The 17,735-nt window shown below is 40.4% G+C and overlaps 1 protein-coding gene across 1 annotated transcript; it reads right to left on the bottom strand.

Annotated features, from left to right (window-relative positions):
* Positions 1–14,054: 14,054 nt before the first annotated feature.
* LOC122050218 (protein RALF-like 33) lies at positions 14,055–14,766 on the bottom strand. Its single transcript, XM_042611170.1, has one exon. It carries the CDS (start codon positions 14,636–14,638, stop codon positions 14,285–14,287), a length of 354 nt encoding a protein of 117 aa, XP_042467104.1. The 5' UTR covers positions 14,639–14,766; the 3' UTR covers positions 14,055–14,284.
* Positions 14,767–17,735: the final 2,969 nt, after the last annotated feature.

Genomic DNA, 17,735 nt, shown 5'->3' with positions numbered 1-17,735 from the left:
TTGCGAGGGCACGCTTCAAAGGTATAACTCTTATCTACTGTAGATCTAGTGTTAAACTCATATTCATAGTTTTTTGAAATTTTTCTTTGCACGGATCCATTGGCTAGGGTGATTCGGGGTTTTTGCGACGTGAAAAAGCAATTTTCGCAGCCCGAAAAACCCAACAGTGGTATCAGAGCCACGTGCGAAGACGAATACGAGTTTATTTTGTGTTTTATGAAAAATTTTCAGTTCTGTAATATTCTATAAATTTATGATTTTTATGATTTTTATGGGTATTTTTCTCGTAGAAGCGAAACACAAGTGTCTCGACACTTGTAGGCTTCGACTACCGAGAAGTTTTTCCCTAAACGGTCAAGTTTCGCCCCAAAACTTTTTGGGACAGCGGGCTAAGGCACTGTTAGATCGCAAAGGAACTCTCGCGATGGTTAGATCGCGGGTAGGGGCGCTGCCCATGGCCCCACAAGGGGATTCGTTCCGCGATTGCGCCCGAAAATCGCTAAACGGAACCGCTGGGAAATTGTACTCGTAAAAATTGTAAAAATTATAGAAAAATTACAGAAAAAATATAGAAATATATAATTTTGAATTATATATTATTTTTATGATATTCATGGCCCAAAGACCCAAATTGGATTTGGAAATGTGTTGTAATTCATAATACGGCCTGCGTGCCGTTATGTGATATGCGTGCTGTATTTATTTTATTTTCACGACCTACGCGTCGTGCCTTTCTCTTATATTCTGGTTGTAAATTAGATTTAGACTCGAATGTAACTCGAGTTTCAAAATTGTAATGTAAATTTTGAAGCGGTGGAAGGTCCACACGAGATGGAGTTACGAGAAGGGCACGAGCAACACAAGGTGGTCAAAGGAAGAAGCTTGAGAAGCTGTTGACCTTAGGTTGACCATCCGATCTTCTCATTGGCTTGAGAAGATCGTAGTAAGGGCCATGACATAATCACAAAATTATTTGATTAATTATTTAATTAACTGTTTTGTATGTATGCGATGCATGCTAGTTAATTAAGTAATTAATTAGTGTCTTACGATTAGATTAGATCTAAGTCGTGCACATGATGCACCCTTCGATTAGATTAGATCTATCGAGTATATGATACGCATCATCGTTTAGATTAGATCTAAATTACATCAACTCGTAATGCCTACCATGCCGTGATACCTACCACTACCTCGATCGCATGTTGTTGTTGAATCTGCCAAAGCAGAGCAACACATACTATCTTGGTAGGGTACGGAGGGACAATCTTGGTCCCGCCTATCAACGCATGGGTGAGTACAACTCAATTAGATTGAGTATTCCTAATTAACTCGGTTGGATTGAGTATAACCATAGGCATTCTTCCAACGGTTGGAAAGATAGGTCAAAATCACATATATATTAACTCTCGGGCGTATTAGCCAAAGCTAACTCGAGTTTTAATATAAATGTGGATCTTGATCCTATAAACAAGAGTTGCATAGAGATGTAAATGGTAATCGTTACCTACCAATCATACTAAGTCTTGGGCGTATTAGCCAAAGCTAACTCAAAGGGTTAGTATGATGTGGATCTTGTCCCACATGAATTATAAAATTCAGTGGGAGAATCATTTAGTTAAAGGCCTAATTAAATGATTAAGAATATGATATTTATTTCTGCATTTATTTTTGTTGTAGAATTTCCATGACGTCAAACACGAACAACTTCTCTCTGCGTTCTGTCCTTAAGAAGGACAAGCTCAACGGAGCAAATTTCCTGAACTAGTACAGGAACCTGAGAATAGTTCTCACCCAAGAACGTAAACTGTACGTTCTGGAGCAGTCCATTCCGGAGGCTCCTCCTGCCACTGCCACGCGAGCAGACAGAGATGCTTACAAGAAGCATCAAGATGATGCATTGGATGTGTCCTGTCTTATGCTCGCGACCATGAACTCTGAGCTTCAGAAGCAACATGAGTTGATGGGCGCTTACGATATGGTTGAACATCTTTGTCACCTATATCAAGGACAAGCAAGGCACTGGAAGAGGAACTCTAAAGAATACCTAAAAGATCTTACGAAGAAGAGAAATAAGATTTCTACTTTAGGTATACATGTTATAGAAGTCAACCTCTCTATTTCTTCATCGTGGGTATTAGATACCGGATGTGCTTCGCACATTTGTACTAATGTACAAGCGCTGAGAAATAGCAGGGCATTAACGAAGGGTGAGGTAGACCTACGAGTAGGCAATGGAGCACGGGTTGCTGCTATTGCTGTAGGAACTTACTATCTATCTCTACCTTCTGGGCTTGTACTAGAATTAGATGATTGTTGTTATGTGCCTGCCTTGACTAAGAACATAATTTCAGTTTCTTGTTTGGACAAGAAAGGATTTTCGTTTACAATAAAGAACAAATGTTGTTCCGTCTATTTAAACGATATGTTCTATTGTAGTGCACCTCTGATAAACGGACTCTATATTCTAGACCTTGAAAGCCCTATCTATAACATAAATACCAAGAGGTTCAAGTCAAATGACCTGAACCAAACCTACCTCTGGCACTGTCGCTTAGGTGACAAGCGCTTATCCCAGCTCCATAAGGATGGTTTGATGGACTCATTTGATTTTGAATCATATGAGGTATGCGAGTCATGCCTACGAGGCAAGATGACCAAGACTCCCTTTAGTGGGCACAGTGAGAGAGCGACTGATTTGTTAGGACTCATACATAGTGATGTATGTGGCCCTTTCAATGTCGCTGCTAGAGGCGGTTATAGGTATTTCATCACATTTACTGATGACTTCAGTAGATATGGTTATGTGTACTTGATGACACATAAGTCTGAATCCTTTGAAAAGTTCAAAGAATTCAAGAATGAAATACAGAACCAGCTTGGCAAGAGTATTAAGATACTTCGAGCCGATCGATGTGGAGAATACCTTAGCCATGAGTTTCGTGACTACCTAGCTGAGTGTGGGATTCTATCCCAACTCACTCCTCCTGGAACACCACAGTGGAATGGTGTATCCGAAAGGAGAAACCGTACCCTATTAGATATGGTACGATCTATGATGAGTCACACAGATCTTCCGACATACCTTTGGGGCTATGTTCCAGACACGGCAGCTTTTATACTCAACCGAGTTCCATCCAAGGTCGTGATAAAGGCACCATATAGGATATGGACTGGGAGAGATGCCCAGGTGTCTTTCATAAGGATTTGGGGTTGTAAGGCTTACGTTAGATGTCAAGTCTCAGACAAGTTAGGACCCAAATCCGACAAGTGCTATTTTATTGGATATCTCAAGGAAACTAAGGGATATTACTTCTACATTCCCAGTCAGCACAAGGTAGTTGTGGTAAAGACTGGGGTCTTTCTAGAAAGGGACTTTGTTTCTAGAAAGACAAGTGGGAGCACGTTCGATCTTAAAGAAGTTCAAGATGCGAACAATAGCACTGATGCTTCGATGGAAGCTGAACTGGAACCACAAAGTGTTGTGGATGATGTTGTTCCACAAGGAGTTGAGGAACAACAACCAGTTCAAGTAGACATACCTCTTCGCAGGTCTGATAGGATACGTCGTCAGCCTGAGAGATAGTTGTGCTCATAGATGATGAGCCTACCACCTATCAAGAAGCTGTGATGAGACCAGATTCAGAGAAATGGCTAGAGGCCATGAGATCCGAAATGGAATCCATGTACACCAACCAAGTATGGACTTTGGTTGATCCACCTGAAGGGGTAAAACCCATTGAGTGTAAGTGGGTCTTTAAGAGAAAGACTGACATGGATGGACTTATCTATAAGGGTCGCTTGGTAGCTAAAGGTTTCATGCAGATTCATGGTATTGACTATGATGAAACCTTTTCTCGATAGCGATGTTTAAGTCCATTCGATCATGCTTGCTATTGCAACCTACCATGACTATGAGATATGGCGGATGGATGTCAAAACCGTTTCTGAATGGAAACCCGCTCGAGGATGTGTACATGACACAACCCGAGGGTTTTATAGATCCACAGCATACTAGCAGGTATGCAAGTTATATAGGTCCATTTATGGACTAAAGCAAGCTTCTCGGCTGGAATCTTCGATTCGATGATCCAATCAAACAGTTTGTTTCATCAAGAACGAAGATGAGCCTTGTGTCTACAAGAAGGTTGTAGGGGACATAGTTGTCTCCTCATATTGTATGTGGATGACATACTATTCATTGGGAAGGACATCCCTTTGCTTCATCTGTCAAGACTGGCTAGGAGTTGCTTCTCAATGAAGGACTTAGTGAGGCATCCGCATTCTAGGGATACAGATCTATAGAGATAGATCTAAGAAATTGTTTGGCCTAAGTCGAGTACATACATTGACAAGGTACTCCTTCGGTTTGCCATCCAAGAAGGGATTTGCCGATGTCACATGGCGTGAGTCTTTTGAAGACTCAAGGTCCCTCTTCTAGAGAGGAGAGAGACCGCATGGATCAAATCCTTTATGCCTCAGCCATACGATCGATCATGTACGCCATGCTATGTACTCGACCTGATGCGTATGCTTTGAGCATGACGAGCATATACCATCGATCCAGTGAAAGTCATCGATAGCGGTCAAGAATATTCTTAAGTACTTAAGAAGGACTAAAGAATATTTCTTGATATATGGAGGTAATGATGAGCTAGTAAGGGTTACGGTGATGCTAGCTTCCAGACCGACTATAGATCGCAATCGGGTTCGTGTTTTGCATTAATGGTGGTGTTGTGAGTGGAAGAGTTCAAGCAGACATGAGTTGATTCTACGACGGTAGTATATTGCGCATCGAGGCGGCAAAGGAGGCGATTTGGATTCGCAAGTTCATCACCGAACTTGGGTGGTTCCTAGCATTGCTGACCCTATTGAGCTCTATTATGACAACAATGGAGTAATAGCAACCTCGCTCACACCACCGGACCAAACACATACTACGGCGCCCATCTCATTCGAGAGATCATCGCGAGAGGAGATGTGAAGATTTGCAACACACAGAGGCTAACATCGCAGATCCCTTGTCCAAGGCTTTGGAGGAAGCATGATGGTCACACTAGGTCATTGGGGCTTAGAGCCTACACTGATTGGCACTAGTGCTAGTGGGAGATTGTTAGCTAAAGCCCTAGAGCCAATCATTTGATGATTATATTATGGAATTATTGTATCATATTCTTATATTAATAAAGGCATTTGTTTGGTTATTATACTTACTTGTATTGGTGCCAAATAAACTAAGTATACTAACGTCCTTGAGTAGAAGGTTCTTACCTATATCAATCGATTGGTTGAATCGATAGTGAGATGATATAGGGAACACTACTCTAAATCATTCCTAGTCGAGTATTAACATTCAGGGACAATGTTAATGCAATAAGACTAGCATGTAGGTCAACTCGATGACTTGATCTCACAAGTCATGGATATGGAGATATCAAGTTGACACATGGGTATGCATTGGAGAATGTATACTGAATGACCCGCCATGAGAAAGTATCATGGATCGTTATATGAGTGTCATATACTTTCTCATGTGACTATTAGTATGACTATTGGTCCTTAGACCTGAAGTCACCATGGTTCCCTACATAAGGAGTTATGTACTTTGGTTTCGTCAAACGTCACCCGTAATTGGGTGGACTATAAAGGCGATTACTGGGTATATAACGATTTATGCAGAGGGATATGAGTGATGTAGATAGGATCTATCCCTCCCATATGACGGGAGCGACATCGGTATTCTTGATATAGTTAGACCATGAAGTGCATGGCCATGCCCAAATGAGTCAACATGAGATGTTGAGCTCATTTGATCGAGTGAATCTACTTGGAGTTCAAGATTTAGATTGATTAGAGGATGACACGGTCTATGTCTCACATTGATCAATCTAGATGTCTAGGATAGAAGGACAATGTCACATATTGTGAGGAGTCACAATTAGTAGTCACAAGGTGATGTTGGATCTCAATATTCTTGTAACTTGGGTAGCAATGATGTATTGCTAGATGTCGCTCATTGCTTATGTTTCTAAAGGAGTTTAGAAACATTGCCAACGTTACAAGAACCTATTGGGTCACACACAAAGAACAAGTGGATGGAGATTGGGTTCATATGATGAACCAATTGGATTAGGTTCATATGATGCACCAAAGATTGGATTCAAATTAGACTTATTGAGTTAGACTCAATTAGATTCAATTGTTGAATAAGTCTAATTTAAATTTGATTCATTGAGTAAATTTATATTAATGGATTGAGATTCATTAAATTCAAATTGACTTGAATCAAAGGTTGGATTTAACTCAACAAGGAAGATAATTGGTCAATTTTGACTTGACTAAATAAAAGTTGAAACATCAAGTTTGACTTGATGTATTGCCACATCATGAAGGTTGACTCATCCTACATGGCATGACTAACCTTGCCACATCATTTCCACCTCATAATGGTGTGCCACCTCATGGAGGTTACACATCTTATACCACTTAATGTGGCCGGCCACATTAAATGAGGGGGTTACATTGTGTGGCCGGCCACACTAATGTGAAGAGGGGGTTTTTATTTTGTGGCAATTATGTGTGATGAATGTTATCTTCTTCCTTGGGTTTTTTCTTCCTCCTTCTCTTGCTGTTGCCGTGGGTTTCAAGAAATTGAGAAGGTGTGTGAGTTGTGTTCCAAGAGAATAAGGGAAAGTGAAGGTCACAAAGGAGGATACTACTAGTGAGTGTATAAGATTCCTTTTTGCTTTCTCTCTTTTCTCTCTTTTAAATCCTACCCGAGAGCCCAAGCAGTGCTAGCACACTTGTGGTGCTCTCTTCTCCATCTTTGAGTGTTATAGAACACTTCTTGTTCGTGTGGATATCACTAGAGAGTTGTCTACGTTGACAACTTCGAGATCCGGCGTACCATTGGATGAGTGGGATTTGCGAGGGCACGCTTCAAAGGTATAACTCTTATCTACTGTAGATCTAGAGTGTGAAACTCGTATTCGTAGTTTTTTGAAATTTTTCTTTGCACGGATCCGTTGGCTAGGGTGATTCGGGGTTTCCGCGACGCGAAAAAGCAGTTTTCGAGGCCCGAAAAACCCAACAAGCACCCCTACCCGCGATATAACCATCGTGAGTGTTCCTAAGTGATCCTATAGTGCCTTAGTCTGTTGTCCCAAAAGGATTTGGGGTGAAACCTTGCCGTTTTTGAAATATCTTCTCGGTAGTCGAAGCCTACAAGTGTCTAAACACTTGTGCTTCACTTCTACGAGAAAATTACCCATAAAATCTATAAAAATCATAAAAATACATAAACTTACAGATCTGTAGAATTTCATAAAATTCAAAATAAAACTCATACAAGCTTCGCACATGGCTCTGATACCACTGTTGGATTTTTCGGGCCGCAAAAACTACTTTTTGCGTTGCGGAAACCCCGAAACCCCAGCCGCCGGATCCGTGCGAAAAATAAAATTTTGAAAAAACATTCACGTACGAGTTTCTAAGCCTAGATCTACAAGATAAGATCTTTACCCTTGATGTGAAGCCCTTCTCTTAATCCCGCTCGTTCAAAGTTCACCGGATCTCAAGAGTATCAAGGTAGATACTCCTCTATGTGTATCCACACAAGCAAGAGATGGAGAGAAACCACTAGAATGTGCTAGCACCCTTGATGGTCTCGGCAAAGATGAGGAGAGGGAGAGAAGAAACCTAGAGAGGAAGAAGAAGGAATGAATGAGAATCAATTCTCACTTGTAACTCCACCAAAAGTGGCCGGCCACCTTCAAGTGAGGAGTTATATACTCCATGGAATTTCAAGAGTCAAAAACTCTTGATCTCCCTCATGAGGTGGCACACCATGAAGTGGTCTTGATGATATGGCACATCATCATTAGTCCACTTAATGTCAACTCACCAATGAGCTGGCAAATGGTCAAGTCAAACTTGACCCTTCATCTTCCTCTCAAGTCAAGTCAAACTTGACCACTTCTCTCCCTTAGTTGATCTAATCTAACCATTGGTTCAAGTCAATTTTAATTTAATGAATCTCTATTCATTGAATTAAATTATTTAAATGAGTCTAAGTCCAAATTAGACTCACTTAACACATGAACCAAATTGAGTCCAACTCAATTAGCTCAATTTGGATTACTCTTAATCCAATTTGGTTCATCACATGAACCTAATCCTTTAGGTTCATCAAATAAACTTAATCTCCATCTAATTGCCCTTTGTGAGTGATCCTATAGGTTCTTATAACGTTGGCAATGCTCCTAAACCAATTTAGAAGCATAAGTAATAAGCGGTATCTAGCAACACATCATTACTACCCAAGTTATAAGAATGTTGAGATCCAACATCACCTTGTGACTACTAATTGTGACTCCTCAAAATATATGACAAGTGTCTTTCTATCCTTGACATCTAGATTGATCAATGTGAGGCATAGACTGTGTCATCCTCTAATCAATCTAAATCTTGAATCCCAAGTAGACTCACTCATTCAAATGAGCTCAATATCTCATATTGACTCATTTGGGCATGGCCATGCACTTAATGGTCTCACTCTATCAAGAATATCGATGTCACTCCCGTCATATAGGAGGGATAGATCTCATCTACATCACTCATATCCCTCCGCATAATTTGTTACATACCTAGTAATCGCCTTTATAGTCCACCCAATTACGGGTGACGTTTGACGAAGCCAAAGTACGTAACTCCTTATGTAGGGAACCATGGTGACTTCAGGTCCAAGAACTAGTAGTCATACTAATAGTCACATGAGAAAGTATATAACACTCATATAACGATCTATGATACTTTCTCATGGCTGGTCATTCAGTATACATTCTCCAATGCATACCCATATGTCTACTTGATATCTCCATATCCTTGACTTGTGAGATCAAGTCATCGAGTTGACCTACATGCTAGTCTCATCGCATTAACATTGTCCCTGAATGTTAATACTCGACTAGGAATGATTAAGAGTAGTGTTCCCTATATCATCTCACTATCGATTCAACCAATTGATTGATATAGGTAAGAACCTTCTACTCAAGGACGCTATTATACTTAATTATTTGGCACTAATTCAAGTATAAAAACCAAAGCAACTGCCTTTATTTATATACAAGAATATAATACAACGAGTCCATACAACAATCATCAAATGACTGGCTCTAGGGCTCTAACTAACACAGGTCAGTCGCGTGTGGATAAGCTTTCTCTTCATTGCTACCTATCCTCCTTAGGGCACCTCCAATTCATGGAGGGTGCCCTCAAGCTCCATGAGGGTGCCCTCGCGTCTTGCTACGAGTTTGTCTCTGTATGCGACCCGAGACAAGAATGTCCAATTTGCTTCCAGTAAAATACGTTAGTCCAACAAACCAACATACTTTACAAAACAAAGTTACCACAATATAGATATGTAAAATAAACTATTTGACAGTCATTGGACTGTCTGGTTTAATTTCGAATTCTCGACCGGAAATCCTAGGTCGAACTGACGCCTACTATTCCCTCACCGGGGAACGCGTCCTCACCTACTCCACTCAGGAGAGTTTGCTTGTTGCTAGTTGATCCTCCAGACCAGCTAGACTTTTGCTCAGCGCCCGAGGCTCCAGGACTTTCCGCTGGATGTCCGCTCCATGACCCGTCCAGTCTTTCACCTGGTTCGCGACACCAGGACTTTCCACCTAGAGTCCTCGACTCTAGGACTTTTGCTCGAGGTCCTCAACTCGCCAAGACTTTCGGCCTAGGGTTACCACCCCCTAGGACCTAAGGTTACCGCCCCCTAGGGTTTTACCTTTGCATAACCACAACTAGGACTTTTCCTCACCTAGGGTTACCACCTCCTAGGACCTAGGGTTACCACCCCCTAGGACCTAGGGTTACCACCCCTAGGGTTTTCCACCTGCCTAGTCATAGCTAGGACTTTTTCCTAAGTATACTTAGAACTTTCCTGTAAACTCATTCAAACACATTAGATAACAAAATAACTTGATTTTAGACCATTTGACATAATCAAAACACAGGTTCGATCGTCAGATACTTCTTGCACCAACACAATCTAGCTACTCGGGTGGCTATAAGCAATTCCAAATCTTCTTGCGACAAAGTTACTGTAGTGAGTCATTCAATTTCATCCATCTTCATATTTCAGATGCAGGTAGAGTTCCCACAGATGGTGCCAAATATGATCCTGTCCGAAAGTGGAGAAGATGAGTGGCTGGGAAAGTGGTTCTGATGTTAACTACTTAGACTCTGATTTAGCAAAAAGTGACTCCAAGTGGTCTTGTATGTTAAAAGGAGCGTTAGCAACAGGGCTAAGGAGGGGGTCTCCGACGTAGACCCTCCGACGCTCAAGTTAATGATCCGATTGAAGATGGTGAACTGTAAATGAACAATAGCAATGAGTATCAAAAGTTGTGTAGCGTCACCTCGCGTACCTGCACCTATATATAGGGACCCCCTTTATAGTGTTATTGTTTGTTTATGCATGAATCTCAAAACGCTTTCAAAAAAGGACAGATCATAATGTTACTCTGACACCTTTCTTAAAATGGACACGTAATCCCTACGTTTGGCAGGCTGGAAGCTTTTAGTGTACAACTTGCATGCAGAATATCCTCTGTCCTTCGTGATACAAAATACCAAAAAGGAATATGAGGTCATTGGATTAAGGGGTCCATAATATGCTCACCTAGCGAGCTGACCAAGTCCTTCATAAATCCCGACCAACTATTGCTTGCAAGAGCCACGAAGTCAGATTTAGGGGATGTTGTCGAGGATTTCTCCTCCATTCGGCCTTTCAGTTTGGCTACTGAGTTTGATTAGACCAAGTGTACAGTTTGTCCGATCAGACCATAGATTAGTTCGATTGGATAACTTGGCTTGAATAGTTGATCATGGTAGCCCCAAGTGATAAAGAAGACTTTGCTCTGGAGGGTACTGACTCGGTTCGAAACTCTAACCATAGTTCGACCGGCTAAAGGATCCGGTCGAATGAAGGATCCGATCAGATGACCGTTCAATTGAGATAATTATATGCATTAGATTTGATTACTGATACTTTTTAACTTTGACTGTCATATCAGTTTGATCTATTCGTTAAAAGAAAAATATAAATATATTAGAGAAATCTTCAGTAAAATATAATTAAAGAAACCGTTAGAAATATCTATGGTATGACAAAGTGATTTTGTATCTCATTCGATTCTCATAGAATTTTACCAAATAAATATATTTTTACAATTGCTACGTTACAAGTTAGCTTGCCTATCAATTAAAATTTTGCCATTCGAAAAAAAAAAAAACACTGAGGTAGGATGTTAAAAATTTTCGGATACGATAATTCAATGTTAGTCGATTTTATAAAAAAAAATAATAATTTAAATTGGAAATTTTTGGGTTCGGATTATAGGTTTCAGATAAAAATTTTCAGATGAGGTTAATCCCTTAATGAACTTTTTTAGTTAAATTAAATTTTATTTTAAAAATTATACTATATTATATTAATATTAGTATGATTTAGAAGGTGAGCATCTCATTCGATTGTAAAATGGTGGAATCGTTATCTTAGCGGCCCTTGGATCCAGTCCCACAGATATTCAGAGGGGATACATCACGATTAAGCTGGGCAGGAGGGGTGACTGGGGGTCGAGTGAAATTTAAAGCACAGTAGATCGAGGTTTTACGTCCATGTGCAACTGACAACCCTCGACCCCTGAACTTCCGTTACAAATGTCAAACAGCCTTCCAGCTAATCCAGCTCGCAGGAGTGTCAGCATCCCATTCGAGATCGTTGGTTTAGAAGGTCGTCATACTACTTCCAAATAACCAACAAGTAACTTTATCTTCTTTTTAAAAGTGAGGGCATGCAGAAGTAGAGATGTACACAAAGACGAAGGTCCTAGCATGTTGCGATGTCGGAGGCAAGGGAAAAGCAGAGGCACCGACAGTGGCGGAGGACAGCGCCACAATGGTCGATGTAGAGTCTACAGGGTTGACTATTGGCGGAGGAAGAAGAAGATATTGATATTACCTAGATAAGAATGAAGAAGAGCAAAGAATTTTTGCTTTTTTAAGATAATCTAGGTGTGTCTTTTTCTGATAAATTCAAAGCATAACCCTTAAAACTGACTTTCAAAATATTCATCTTTAGTGAAACTCATATATTATTTATCCCTAAACTTAATTCTTTAGCATCACCTAGATGCAGTGCACAAAAAACCACTTATCTCTTCCATTGATGAAAAACACAATGCTTGTTGCTTGCTTTTACCTTTACTCTAGAGACAAACCTTTTTAGTGAATTTCCACAGATTCGAAAGAAAGTTTCTGAAAAGGACATCAAGCAAAAGCAAAGGATCAAGTGGCCTACCGTTTGATGATTAAGAAAATCGCAGGGTAAGATGAAAACACCCTCACAGTAAACAAAGACGTGAAGTATCACAATTGCAGCAGATGAGACCTGCCTGAATTGGACCATGAACCATGTGTTTCTGGTCCAATGTATCAGTCAGTATACTTTGAAGAGTTCATGACTGCTGCAAAATTTAGGTGGCTCGCCATTATCAGAAATGACAATTTTTGGAAGGACCACAACACAATGTTGACCCAACTGACTGATCCTTTGTCTGCCCAATCTTATGGAAAACTGAAATGACCCATTTCGGTGTCTTGATGTTGATAGTGTCCTAAAATCATTTCCTCGAATTGCTCCAACAAATAGGTGACCCAAAGTTATCAATAGATAAGTGACCAATCATCAATATATAGTTAACTTCTAAAATACAACAGGGCCAGCTAGATATTGTCTTGAAAAATTATTGTAACTCCTAAATAACAATCCAACAACTAGAAACTAAATAGCTCAAATATAAATGTGCTTATGTTTAAAGTATCTCAGAAGCATACATCAACTAGGAAAACATATATTAACCACAATACTTAAAGAGATCTGTAAACTGTAAAAAATTAAAGCTCGAGTTATAAAAGAAAACATACATTAGTGAGATGAGAAGGGGGAGACATAAATGATCATATGCATTAAAGTCTTGATCTTGATGATTCCATGGCAGGTCATTGTTCTCTAATCTAGAAATCAGTATTGAAGGGGCATGACTTTATAAGGACACCGAAACCCTAATAGTACTAAACACAGCTGGTTCTAGCTGGCTTTATATCCACACGATAAGTTTCAAGAGCTGGACATAATAATAGGAAACGCTACTCAAATTCTTAGCTGTTTCAACAAGTTGCCATTATTTTTCTTTATCCGAAAGAAAGAGGCTGAAGCAATGAATCTAATGAACCACCATGACATAAGCATTTGCCTTTACAAAAACAAGAATATATTTTCCCTCAACAAAAAAGAAAATAGAAAAAAAAAAAAAAAAACAAGACTATAGCCAAAAATCTAACCTGACATTGTTATCTTTACCCATTTTTGCAAGTTATAGATCTCTTTGTTTCTAGGAAACAATTAGTCAATACCCAAAATCCCAAGCTAGGTCAAGCATAATGCACTGAAACAGCCATAAGATATTTAAAGATCAGCTGACCCTTTTGGACTTCTAAGGGAGTGGAAATGCCCTCCAGTTAAAATTGTAACCAACCTTCACCTGCCTGTTATCTCTATATCGTAATGCATTGTCCCACCCTCCAGTTAAAATTGTAACCAACCTTCACCTGCCTGTTATCTCTATATCGTAATGCATTGCCCCACCCTCCCGTAAATTGTAACTATCTAATCCTCTCTAGCCATCAGGAAAAGAGTATTATTCACAATAATTGATGCTAATACATTTGAATGCTCATCACCCACCTCATTTTCTATTATTTTACTTTGGTTTTAGTGGTTGAAAACAACTTTGAGGCACCATCCTTTTAGCTAGTCTTCCATTCAAAACCAAAAAATAAAGAGCTTTCTAAAGATAAACAGATCAAACTTTGTCATAGAAAAAGACTGACTTTACTAATAAACTTCATTTTCTTGCAGACGAAGTTACGAATAAACCACCTTTTGTGCATACAGATCTAGAAATAGAAGTAGCAAGTGGGCAAGCTTTTTCAAGCATCAAATTTCCAAGGAAATTAGTTTCTTTTTTACACGAACCGTATATGACCTGTTTACAACACCAATCGAACAACAACATCATCATCAATTACAGCAACAATTATTCAAAACTACGACAGAACAACCAAAACCACATACGAAATTCCTCTTTTTTGTCCTCATTAAAAAGGTGTTTTCTCACACCAAAGCATAGATCTGCAAAGGATACATCTAACCTCGGCACTGGGTGATGGCGGAGCAGCTGCGGGAGTAGGGGTTAGCCTGGGCGCCCGGGCGGCAGTTATAATAGGAAGCGCCTCGACGGGAGCACGGGACGGTGTCGCGCCTGAGGGCTCCGTAGCTGATGTAGTTGGTGGTGGCGAGGACGCGGCGGCTGACTTCCGATCCGAGGTCGAACTCCTCGCCCGCGAGGCACTCCGCAATGGTGCCGCGGCAGCCGGAAAGGGCGGGGATCCAGCCGAGGGGGAGATCCACGGCGGCCCCACTGGCCGCGTCCGGGGCCAGTGCGGTGGCGACGACGACGAGGGCAGCGACGAGGAGGGAGACGGGCAGTAGCTTCGCCATAATTTCACGGTGGAGAGAGAGAGAGAGAGAGAGAGAGAGAGAGAGAGAGAGTGGAAAGGCAAAGAAAGGCCCTCTTTTTTTGGCACACACAAAAAAGAGAAGGTAGGAATTAATGGATGAAGGAGGTTTATAAGGTGAGGCGAGTGAGAATCAAGCTTGGAGTACTGGAGTAATGGAGCAGGAATATACTTCTTTTTTTCTAACACTTGTTTGAATTGATAAAGATTTTACTTTGTTTTTTTCTTTTAGATTAAATGTCACAATTTATTTTACGGGGGCATAAGTTGAGAGCGCCCTGTATAAAATATAAAAATAATATAACTATCTTTCAATATTATTTTTATTATTATCCATTTATATTTTCTATTTAAATTTTAAATCAGTTGGCCACGTCATATCAATTATAAAATCATTACTATTACAACATCGATCTATCACATTATATCAGCTACGAAATCATATATGCTATATATATTTTAGCAATTACGATTTCATAGCGATTACAATTACAATAGTTATAGCAACTACGATTTTATAACTATTATAATATGAAAATAATCTTAATAAATAAGCCTAAAATTCTTCAAAATATGTAAAAATACTTTAAACATTATATTTTGGGCCTATGAGTGACCCGCTACAAGGTACACCTAGTAATAGAAAATAAATTTTTAAATAAACTTCGATTTGATATATTGTACATTTCATAATTCAACTCAAGTCAAAAGTTATAATCTCTTAAAGTTTACTTAATATTCATGATATAATATTTACGGTTTCATAGCTGCTATAACAAGCAGTTCGGATCCTCTGTCCCCAAATTTCTCTGTCCCCGTATCCCTTGCCGATCGGACGGACCAGATTATATCTCAAGGCATCATGACATCTTTAAGATGTATGCAATATCCTCGTGATGTGCAAGGAATCCTTGAGATGTAATCTAATTCGTTCGATCGGCAAGGGGACACGGGGCAGAAAAATTTGGGGACAGAGGATCCGACTTGCTATAACAAGTATGTGAGAGTTTAATTATAGCTATTACGAAATTATAATTGTGTAGTAGTTACAAATTCGTAACTGCGATAATACACCATTATTTCAGGATTTAGATGGAAAATATATATATGAAATAATAACGAAAATATCTTAGTTTATTTTTTATTATTTTCTTTAAAAAATATATATCTATATCTTAGCGGCGGGCGACTCCATGATATGGAGAAATGTAAATATAAGTATATAGACATTAGACTCATGATGGCGTGAACTCCAAATTATAAATTTTTTAGAATCAATTGTTGGGACCGAAATGTAGCTAGAGGGGGGTGAATAGTTCTTCACGCTCGTTGTGCTCTTCGTTGCTTGTTTCTTCAAGATGATAGCAGCGGAAAAGATACAAGAAACAAGAACAACGCTAACAAGAGGATTTATTTGGTATCTACCTCAACAAGAGGTGACTAATCCAAGGATCCACACACTCACGCACCCTCCACTATGAAAAACACTCTTTTACGGTAACTACCGAAGGCGGAGAAGCCTTATAAGCTCTCAGTACAAGAAGAAAGGAAAGGGAAACAAAATACAATGAGATCTTACAAGTTTGCACAAGAAACCCTAATCCTAACTTCTCCCTTGCCTCTTGACTTGGGTGTGCACTAGCACAAGCCTCCAAGAATCTTCAAGAATTGGCAGTGAGAGCTGTGGAGAAGTGGTTGTGAAGTCGCTGTAGAGAAAGAATCGAAGCCGTGGAAGTTCTCTCTAGAGAAACGCTCGCCAACGGTTAAAAATCACACCAACGGTCGTATCCCAATCAATTGGATTGCTCCCAATCGATTGGATTGCTCCCAATCGATTGGGGAGGCTTTGGATCAATCGGCCGATCGATCCAGAGCGCCTATGTGCTCCTGGAAATCGCCTGGATCGATCAACCGATCGATCCAGGACTCATCGTGCTAGAACCCACCTCTCAATCGATCGCCCGATTGATTGGAGGCTCCCAATCGATTGGCCGATCGATTGGGAGGCTTTCTGTTCGCGCAATACTTCTCCCCAATCGATCCACTAATCGATTGGGAGAAGGTTTGTCGCGGGGACTCGCCCAATCAATCAGCCGATCGATTGGGCATGAGCCAATCGATCGGCTGATCGATCCAGCTCATGGTTTTTGCCCAAAACCAAGTCCAAAGTCCCCTAAACCAACATCCGGTCAACCATGACCTGTTGGTACATTATTCCTAGCATCCGGTCACCCTTGACCTGCCAGGACTCTCTCACCAAGTGTCCAGTCAATCCCTTTGACTCACTTAGACTTTTCTCCTCGTGCCAAGTGTCTGGTTATCCTTGACCCACTTGGACTTATCTCCACCAGGTGTCCGATCAACCTTGATCCACCTGGATTTCCTCTGCTTGGCTTCACTTACCAGGACTTTCCTTCTGCCTAGCTTCACTCACTATGACTTCTCATCTGTCTGGCTTCACTCACCAGGACTTTCCTTCTGCCTAGCTTCACTCACTAGGACTTTCACCTGGCTTCACTCACTAGGATTTTCCATACTGCCTAGCTTCACTCACTAGGTCTTTCACCTGGCTTCACTCACCAGGATTTTCTTCTCTGCCTAACCTCCTAGTTAGGACTTTCACCTGGCTTCACTCACCAGAATTTTCTTCTCTGCCTAACCTCCTAGTTAGGACTTTCACCTGGCTTCACTTACCAGGATTTTCCAATTAAGTATCCAGTCAACCTTAACCTACTCGACTCTCCTTCACATCTGAACTGGTCTACCTTGACCAAAAAGGGAATTGTACCAATAATCTCCCCACATGCACAATTGCACCTGCAATCTCCATGTATTGTCAAACATCGAAACCCAAACATAAAGACTCAACCTTAAGCCAACTCAAGCTTAGTCAACCAGGTCAACCTTGACCTAGGGATATTGCACCAATAATCTCCCCTTTTTGATGTTTGACAATACCTTTAAGTTAGGCTAATCTCATAGCCTCAACTTTCTTCATGCCAATGTATGAATGAGGGTTTCCTTCATTCTCCCCCTTTCCTAGAGGGCAAAATCCCTATTTAGGTAATGAAGGCCTAACT

Source organism: Zingiber officinale, chromosome 1B, assembly GCF_018446385.1.
Source record: "Zingiber officinale cultivar Zhangliang chromosome 1B, Zo_v1.1, whole genome shotgun sequence".
NCBI lineage: Eukaryota > Viridiplantae > Streptophyta > Magnoliopsida > Zingiberales > Zingiberaceae > Zingiber > Zingiber officinale.
This window is presented reverse-complemented; position numbering and strand designations above follow the sequence as displayed.

Bases quoted from the DNA above. Each gene is read 5' to 3' on its own strand.
- LOC122050218 (XM_042611170.1), bottom strand. From the start codon at position 14,638: ATGGCGAAGCTACTGCCCGTCTCCCTCCTCGTCGCTGCCCTCGTCGTC.